General features: G+C 38.8%; 1 protein-coding gene across 1 annotated transcript; it reads right to left on the reverse strand.

Annotated features, from left to right (window-relative positions):
* Positions 1–8,591: 8,591 nt before the first annotated feature.
* Positions 8,592–9,395, reverse strand: LOC131649295 (uncharacterized). Its single transcript, XM_058919066.1, has 2 exons — positions 9,002–9,395; positions 8,592–8,914 (listed from the first exon to the last, which is right to left on the reverse strand). Exons 1-2 carry the CDS (start codon positions 9,393–9,395, stop codon positions 8,592–8,594), a joined length of 717 nt encoding a protein of 238 aa, XP_058775049.1.
* Positions 9,396–10,118: the final 723 nt, after the last annotated feature.

Below are 10,118 nucleotides of genomic sequence, written 5' to 3' on the forward strand. Positions count from 1 at the left end.
CAATGGTGACTGCATTCAAGATTGCGAAGAATCTGAATGAAGTTTCTTTGGAAGAGCTGATCAGTGCCCTGAGGAGTCATGAGATTGAACTTGACGCTAATGAACCTCAAAAGAAAGGTAAGTCTATTGCATTAAAATCTAATATTAAAAAATGCACTAACACTTTTCAGGCTAGAGAAGAAGATCCTGAAGAATCAGAATCTGAAGAAGAAGATGAACTGTCCATGATCTCCAGAAGGGTAAACCAACTCTGGAAGAGCAAGCAAAGGAAGTTCAGAGGCTTCAAAAGTTCAAAGAGACTTGAACATGGAGAGTCTTCTGTTGACAGAAGATTTGACAAGAAGAAGGTCATGTGCTATGAATGCAATGAGCCTGGACACTATAAGAATGAATGTCCAAAACTTCAGAAGGAAAATCCCAAGAAGAAGTTTCATAAGAAGAAAGGTCTTATGGCAACCTGGGATGAGTCAGAAGATGAATCAGACTCGGAAGATGAGCAGGCTAACTGTGCGCTGATGGCGACAGAAGATGACGGATCAGAATCTACATCAGAATCAGATTCTGAAGAGGTATTTTCTGAACTATCTAGAAAAGAGTTAGTTTCCAGTTTAACAGAACTTCTGGAACTCAAAGCTCATCTTAGTATCAAATACAAAAAGCTGAAGAAGCAATTTGAATTTGAAACTAAGAAGCTGGAATTGGAAAATTCTGAACTGAAGGAAAAAGTTTTAAATCTATCCAAAAATAGTGGATCTCCTTCTGAAACAGAAAAAGCCATTCCTAGCATGAATCATATTCTGAAAGAATATGACTTGAGCTTCAGAAAATTTCTATCAAGAAGCATAGGCAGAAGTCAACTAGCTTCTATGATATATGCTGTGTCTGGGAACAAGAGAGTTGGCATTGGTTATGAGGGTGAAATCCCATACAAGCTTGAATCTGTGGATGATATGAAAATATCATACAAGCCTCTGTATAACCAATTTAAATTTGGCCACTCCCATGATATTAAGCACACATCACATGCACAAAGTTTTCACATAACACACACCAAGAAGCATGTGACACATCCTAAGAAATATCATGGAACTCAGAATAAGAAGTGTCATACTGTTCCTCCTGTTAAATATTTTGCCAAACCCAAGTTCAATCAAAACTTGAGGAGAACTAACAAGAAAGGACCCAAGAAAATGTGGGTACCAAAGGAAAAGACTATTTCTATTGCAGATTCTCTTGGTGACAAAGAAGACAACATTCAACATGTCATGTCACCTGGACTCAAGATGTTCTCAACACTTGAAGGGAAGAAGGACCGTTTTCCAAGTCCTGGTACTTAAATCTGCTGGAGAAGTTAAGTTTGAAGGAGATCAGAAGAGCAAGTTTATTAGTTCCGGAACCATCTATTTAGTTTGTTTCTAAAGCAATGGTGTTTCGTTCTTGGTTATTCTGAATTCTCTAAAAGCTACAGAATATACAATATTGAAACATTGATTGTAGAAGAATCAATCAATATCTGGTTTGATGATAAACTTGGTTGTTGAAGAACCAAAGCAGCTTAAGAATTTTGCAGATAAAGTCTGTCTTATCAGAAGCTGCAGAACCAAGAAGCAAATCTCCAGAAGCTATGTATATCAAAAGTAATGGATCAGAAGATCATTCAGACTTACATTAGCATACTTCAGAAGAAGTGATTCCAGAAGAGAAAGTTGATCAAATCAGAATCAGTAGGCGTAAAGTCTATTCATAATACAGCTGTCATCTACTCTCTGATGATGAACACGTGTCTGTACGGTTGGTACAAAGAGTGCAGTTGAAAAGACGCCGACCTAGGTAACTGTTCTAAATCATTTCTTTTACCACGTTCTCTCTCCTTACGTCACTCATCATTTAATGAAATTGATTTCTTTTGATTCTGGAACTGTTCATTTTTTTTAATCTCTATTTCAAATCCGTCTCTATATATTCTTTTCAAATCATTTCATATATTTTTTTCGCTCCCTGTCTCTCTTTCTTCTTGCATACTCTCTTTTGAAACCTTCTTAGCCGTTTCTAAAACCCTAACCGAAAACCCAGAATTTTTTCCTCTTAGTTGTTCATTCTGTTTCAATGGCTGCTTCTTCATCTCAAAATGTTGGTTCATCTACTCTTCTCCATACTCAAAATGAAGCAAATCAGGAACTTACTCCAGTGGTTGCGTGCTCCATTCCTAAGGATGAATTGGAGGTTCTTTGTGAACTCATGGTTGATTTTGATAACATTGAAGAACACCAATTTCATCTCAAAGAAGATATAATTTTCCAAGGATGGACTTCGTTGTTCGCAGAATTCTGTGGACCAGTCTACCCGGATCTTGTCAAGGAATTCTGGATACATGCAGTGGTTGCCCCTAAATCCATCCTATCTTTCGTCCATGGAAAGTTTGTGGTAGTAACTGAGAACATCCTAAGGATGATGTTTGATCTGAGAAACCCTGAGGGAGCTTTTGAAATCGATAGAAGGGCTGATTGGAAAGAAGTTTTATCCACTCTCTACTTAGATATAAATGAAACAAAAAGTGTCAAGGACATGAAAGATCTCTACAAAATCTGGACCAAGATTCTTCTTGGATGTTTCTATCACAGAAAAGGGACACATGCTTCTGACTTCGTTAACAACGAGCAGAAATACATTATGTATTGCATTGCCACCAAGAAGAAGGTTGATGCTATCTACATTATCTTCAACCATATGTGGAAAGCTGTGAAGGATTCCAGAAACGCCTTTAGAGAAAAAGGTGGAACAATCATTCCTTTTGGTAGAATTATTACAAACCTTCTGGTGCATTCCAAGATTGTTGAGAGTCTGGAATCTGAAGGTATTATTAAAGACCTTGATGTCACCTCTGGGAGCTTCCTGAGTGCTTTCACTCTAAAGAAGATGAATATTATTGACTCTGTCATCAAAATTCCTCAACCCCCTGCTGGAACAAGAATCAGAAGAAAACCTGTTCTAGCTGACTTTGAAACCTTCTTCTATAGTGAGGTACCTGAAGTCAGAACTAAGTATCTGAAGTCACAAAGAGAGGATAAGAGTCTTAAAGATCAAGACAAAGGTGCTCCTATTAAAGTGAATCACAAGAAGGAAGAAAGAACCAAAAGGAAGTTTGATCATCCCTCTATCAATCAGGTGAAGGTTGTTAAGAAAGCTGCTGCTACCACTAAGAAAGAAGTGGTTCCAGAAGAAGTAATTGCTAAGGTTGTCAAGGCTGTTTCAAATGAATTTTAGAAGAATAAGAAGGAAGCTGAGAAGAAGAAAAAGAAGAAGAAGTCAAATAACAATGATGAGATCGTTGAAGTTGTTGAGAAGAAGATAACCAGAAAAAGGAAGATGATTATTCAAAGCTCCGATGAAGAGAATGTTGTTCAAAAGGCTGTGAACCAACAGGAAGTTCTGGCGAGTGACAGAAGGAAAGAGATCTCTAGCGGCAAATTAAAGATTGTTGAAGAGCCGAAGAGTAAGAAGAAGAAGACCGAGGCTGTGATCCAAGCTCTTCAGAAAACATCCAAAGGTATATGTATTTCTGAACCTGATTCTACCCCCGCTGGTATTTCAAAAGTTGCACCAATAGCGGTTGCCCCTACCCCTGAACCAGAAAAAGCCACACCAGAATCACCCATAACTGTCCGTATTCTTACACCTCCATCTTCTCCTGCAACCAAACCCAATTCTCCTCCTCTTTCACCAATTCCAGATGCCTCCATCCCTTCTCCTTCACCCTCAACTAACCTTGTTTCTGACCAAGCTGCTGATGATCATGTTCTGGATATACCACCCATTCAAACTCTCTTTCCATCACACACAAATATCTCCATCTCTCAACCACCTCCCCATGCCAACTATGAACCTTTTCCTTCCACCACTCTAAATAACCATAGTGACTCTATTCTTCCAACCTCTGCATCACATGAACAGCTGCTCCGTGATTGCAACTACACTCCCAAGCCTCGTCCTGAAGCTGGAGTGGTAGTGTTAGATTCTGATACTGAAGCAGAATCTTCTTATAGGTTGAATAGAGAATCTCAATCATACTTCATTCCCAACCCTGCCTTTTCAAAAACCCAATTAAAATCCCACTCCATCTACCCTATTGGTGAATTTTTTGAAAAAGTAAAGAGGAATCTCAGAAGTATCTTTGATACTCTCAGAATTGCTGAAAGTTCTGGCTTGAATGATGTTGCTATGCGGAACTTCTGGAGGATCTTACGCAGAGAATCAGATGCTCTGTTTTTAGAACTTCAAGAAGCTTGTATAGAAGCTGCCCCACGGCCTCGTGGAATTCTGAGAAACTAGGAAGACTTCTGGTTTGTTCGTCTCAGAGGAAGACATCTTTTGGAAGAGAAGCCCTTTGTGGATGAATTGGAACAAGCAAGGCTGGCTGCTGCGTTAGAAGCTAATCCATGCAGGGATATGGTTATCTGGATTCCTGATTATCCTGTTCTTCTTGGAGATTTCAAGACCCTCTTTAAATTTCTGAGGGAAAATCCTTCTGAGAAAGACCCAAGCTTGGTCATTCCAAAAGTTGTTGACCCACTAGAAGTTGAAGGTCCTTCTGCTCCCAGGAATCTAGCTGCCATTCTTCAGGCACTTGAGAATGGAGACTCTGAGATTCCGGCTGCAGAATATGGAGATGCTTCTATGCAAGAAGCACATGCTGAAGATCATGTTGCTGAAACTGTTCCTGTTGAGGAAATCCCTGCAAATGATCTATCTATGGAAGCTGCAGATCACAATGTCATCCCTGTGGATAGAAGTTGTGAAGCTTCTTCTGATGAATTTTCCCGTTTTGCAAGGAAGCTGGAAGTTATTCAGAAGAACCAGGATGAGCAAAGCTCAGTCAATGCTGAGTTTAGAGCTTTCATGGAGAGGCAAGAAGGACACAACAATGTGCTTCAAGAGATGCTGGCTAAGATCATGTCAAGGCTAGGGCCGTCCTAGATTGAGTCTATGTTGTTTCTTACCTTCTTGTTTTTGCTGCATCTGTTTTTGTGCATCTTGTCTTCCTTCTCTTTTTGTACTTCTGTACTTCTGGATTGTTGAGCTTAAATGAAAATTATCCTTTTCTTCCATGTGTTTCTTTTTAGTTTTTCATCTGAATCTTTTATGTTTTTTATGTTATGACAAAAAGGGGGAGAAATATGTGATAAATGATTTGATTTAATCAGTTGCTTTACTAACAGAACTTGCAAAGTTCTATGTTTTTAAGTTGTGTTGTTGCAGGAATCAAAGATTCAAGATCAACATAAGAAGCAACAAAATGATCAGAAATAGCTCTTGGATACTTGAAGCAAGCTGAGTGCTAGGAAGCTTCAGAATCAGGAGCAAGAAGGAAGAATGATCAGAAATTCTGATAATAGAATATGATCCAAATCATTGTCTATTTGCTCTGATACATTGTCTATTGGATCTGATATATTCTATATGGCTTATATGGCTCTGATACATATTTTGTGTTCTGATACACATTTTATGTTCTAACTCATTCATGCTGACTTTTGTCGTTTAGTTTTGTTCTGTAACATTTCAGGATGTAGAGATGCTCTGATGATGCTCTGGTACATTCAACAATGTTCTGATACAATCTAGCATGAAGTGATGTAAGAAGAAATTCAAAGCTCTGAAGCTATCCGAGGGAAGCAGAGATCAGAAGCTGCGAATGTTCTAAAGATCCAGAAAACTCAAGTTCTGAAGCTGTCCTAAATGGAAGCAGGAATCAGAAGCTGTGAATGTTCTGAAGATCAAAAGAAATTCAAGTTCTGAAGCTGTCCTAAATGGAAGCAGGAATCAGAAGCTGTGAATGTTCTGAAAGATCAAAGAAATTCAAGTTCTAAAGCTGTCCTAGATGGAAGCAGGAATCAGAAGCTGTGAGTGTTCTAGGGATCTAAAGAAATTCAAGTTCTGAAGCTGTCCAATGGAAGCAGAAGTCAGAAGCTATGAATTATCAAAAGACAGAAGCTTATGTGATCGTCTCTACCGAAATAATCAGGGAAGTCTTTTATTATTAAAGTTCTTCGAGTATTTATTTCAGGGGGAGATTATTCATCTCAGGGGGAGATTGTTAATCTCAGGGGGAGACATATTCACATGCTTATGCTATAGCTGTGTAATTTGTCTTTAGCCGGCTGCTCTTTCTGATCGCAAATTCATATCATTTATATATGTTTTTGTCATCATCAAAAAGGGGGAGATTGTTAGAACAAGATTTGTTCTGATCAATATTCTTAGTTTTGATGATAACAAGGATATGAATTTTGTGTGAGATAATGTGGTACTCTAATACATTGCAATTTCCCTTTCAGGAAATATATAAAGAGTAAGCACAAATCAGCGCTCAGAAGCTTTGTCTCAGAAGGTTCAGCATGCAACATCAGAACATGGTCTGGCAAGACATCAGAAGATGGTCAAGGCAGAATCAGAACATGGGTCTATGGAAGCATCAGAAGAACTTGAGATCAGAAGCAGAAGCACTGAAGTTCCCATGGTATCACGCTCAGAAGCACTTCAAGGTCAAAAGACAAGAAGATGCTATGCACCAAGCTGTTTGACTCTGATGATATTCAAATATTATATTCACAAGCATCAGATCAGAAGAAAGTACAAGTGGCAGGCTACGCTGACTGACAAAAGGAACGTTGGAAGCTATTAAAGGCAACGTCAGTAGACACAGCGTGAACAAGGCTCGAGGTAGTTGACAAAAGCGTGAAACATTAAATGCAATGCTGTACGGAACATGCAAAGCATTAAATGCAACCAAAGGTCATCTTCTCAAACGCCTATAAGAATGAAGTTCTGATGAGAAGCAAGGTTAACAACTTTTGAACGAAATTATTCTGAAAGACTTGCTGAAACGCTGTTCAACTAAAAGCTCAGAAACTTCATCTTCATCAAAGCTCACTACATTGCTGTTGTAATATATTAGTGAGATTAAGCTTAAACGTTAAGAGAAATATCACTGTTGTGATTATAGCTTTTCAGAAGCATTTGTAATACTCTTAGAATTATTTACATTAAGTTGTAAGGAACTAGAGTGATCGTGTTGATTAGAATACTCTAGGAAGTCTTAGAGGTTATCTAAGCAGTTGTAACTAGAGTGACCGTGTTGATCAGGAAACTCTAGAAAGTCTTAGAGGGTATCTAAGCAGTTGTTCCTGGAGTGATCAAGTTGTGATTAGAATACTCTAGAAGACTTAGTCGTGGGCTAAGTGGAAAACCATTGTAATCCGTGCGATTAGTGGATTAAATCCTCAGGTGAGGTAAATAACTCCGTGGGGGTGGACTGGAGTAGTTTAGTTAACAACGAACCAGGATAAAAATAACTGAGCAATTTATTTTTACCGTTCAAGTTTTTAAGACTACACTTATTCAAACCCCCCCTTTCTAAGTGTTTTTCTATCCTTCAGCTATGACTTCTATCTTCGCTTGGTCAACTTCTATTCCTTTATGAGAAATTTTGTTACCCAAAACTATACCTTCACGCACCATGAAATGGCACTTTTCCCAGCTGAGGATTAAGTTGGTCTGTTGGCATCTTTCTAAAACAAGAGCAAGGTTAGTTAAGCAATTATCAAAAGACTTACCAAAAACCAAGAAGTCGTCCATGAATACTTCCATATGCTTCTCAAGCATATCGGCGAAAATATATTGCATGCATCTTTGAAATGTGGTTGGGGCATTACATAACCCGAATGGCATTCTTCTGTAGGAAAAAATACCAAAAGGGCATGTAAAAGCGGTCTTCTCTTGGTCTTCTAGTGCAACAACTATCTGATTATACCCCGAGTAGCCATCGAGGAAACAATAATAATCATGACCCGCTAACCTTTCTAACATCTGGTCGATGAAAGGCAACGGGAAGTGATCTTTTCTTGTTGCCAGATTTAATCTTCGGTAATCTATACAGACTCTCCACCCTGTAACTGTCCTCGTGAGAATCAACTCATTCTTTTCATTCTTAATCACGATAGTTCAACCTTTCTTTGGTACCACATAAACTGGACTCACCCATGAACTTTCAGATATTGGATAGATCATCCCTGCGTCCAAAAGTTTTACTACCTCCTTTCTAACCACTTCCTTCATCGCTGGATTAAGTCGTCGTTGAGGTTGGACAACCGGTTTGTGATCATTTTCCATTAGGATTTTGTGCATGCAAATTGTTGGACTTATTCCTTTCAAATCTTCAATGGACCATCCAAGAGCACTCTTATGCTTTTTAAGAACTTTGACAAGCTTATCTTCTTGAAGGAATTCAAGGTGGGAACTTATGATGGTCGGGCACTTACTATCGGTGTTTAAAAGACATATTTGAGGTTCTCCGGTAATTGTTTTAGTTCAGCCCCCTTCTTTGGTTAATCTTTACTTCCCTCCACTAACGGTTGCCTTTGCTCCTCCCATCGGTTGTGGTGAGAATTTTTGACAAATGATGTTGTTTCCATCATGGCTAAAACTTCACTGTCTTTTTCATCAACTACCTCCTCCTCTCAAAAGATTGATAAACTCAAAACTCTCTCCAAAGGTAACTTTTGTGTTGTCAAAGAATTTCCTTCATCACAAATTTAATCAATTACCTCGATGTGTTGACTTGTGGCAACGCCATCTTTGTATTTCATGGTGTTTCGCACATCAATCTTTAGTTCCTCATCATAGACTTTCAAAGTCATCGTGCCTTCTTCTATATCGATTAAGCATCTCCCTGTCTCTAAAAATGGTCTCCCTAAAATGATTGGTATCTCTTCATCTTCAGGCATTTCTAGAATGACAAAATCTACAGGGAAAACGAACTTATCGATCTTCACTATCACATCTTCCACCACTCCGTAAGGTCTTTTCACCGATTGGTCAGCAAACTGAAGTGCCATCCGTGTATCTTGTACTTTACCTATTCCCAATCTTTTGTAAATGGATAATGGCATAAGACTCACACTTGCTCCCAAATCGATCAGAGCTTTCTTGAAAGACCTATCACCAATGGTGCATGGAATAGTTACTGAACCTCGATCTTTCTTTTTAACCGGAATCTTCATGCCCTGCAAAATAGCACTACAAGTTTCAGTTAGAATAATCGGGTCACTGTCGATTGTTCGCTTCTTTGAGATGATATCCTTCATGAATTTCGCATAGGTAGGCATTTGCTCAAGTGCCTCTAAGAATGGAATGTTCAGCTCAAGTTTCTTGAACATCTCCAAGAACTTCTCGAAATTTTTCTCATGTTGTTCTTTCTTCTTATTTCTTGTGGGGAAAGGGAGTTTAACCGCTGGTTTAGGTGTAACAACTTTTTCTTTTACTCCACCTTCTTTACCCGTGACCTTTTTACTTGCATCCTTATTTTCTTTAATCTCTACATCCACTTCAATCAACATATCTTCTTCATCATAATTCTTCTCATGTGTATCTTTTGACTTATTTCTCCTTGTTATCACAACGTTCACATGATCATTGTCTCTAGGATTAGTAACTGTAGCACTTGGCAGAGCGCCCTGTGGTTGAGTGTTGGTCGCCCTGTGGTTGAGTGTTGGTCATTTGTTGTGCAATCTGACTCATTTGAATTTCCAGATTTTTGATTGAAGCTCCTGTGTTCCTCAGATTGCTCCTTGTTTCTTCCTAGAATTGATAATTTTGAGCTGCCATTTTTTCAATAGCGATCTCCCAATCTGCTTTCTTCGGTACCTGTTGTTGGAATTGTTGTTGACCTTGAGTCTGGAACTGTTGTGGATGGTGTTGGAATTGTTGCTAGTATGGAGGTTGTTGTTGTGGAGGTCTGTATTGTTGTGACTGAGCTGGAGCTTGAAATTGGGTTGGTCCTTGCTTTTGAAAGTTTCGTTGTTGGTCCTTCCATGCAAAATTAGGATGATTTTTCCATCCTGGATTATATGTATTGGTGTATGGATTATTTTGCCTTAACATATGAATCTGTTCAACTTGTTCTTGTGTTGCTACACAATGCATAGCAAAATGCGGTCCACTACATATTTCACACACAACTGAGGCGATTGGCTCAACCTGTGCTACTTTCTGTTCACCAATGTTCATCTATTTTAGTCTTCTTTCTACTTCCGCCGCAATCTGTTCTTCCATTTTAACCA

Source organism: Vicia villosa, linkage group LG2 (assembly GCF_029867415.1).
Source record: "Vicia villosa cultivar HV-30 ecotype Madison, WI linkage group LG2, Vvil1.0, whole genome shotgun sequence".
NCBI classification, from domain to species: Eukaryota; Viridiplantae; Streptophyta; class Magnoliopsida; order Fabales; family Fabaceae; genus Vicia; species Vicia villosa.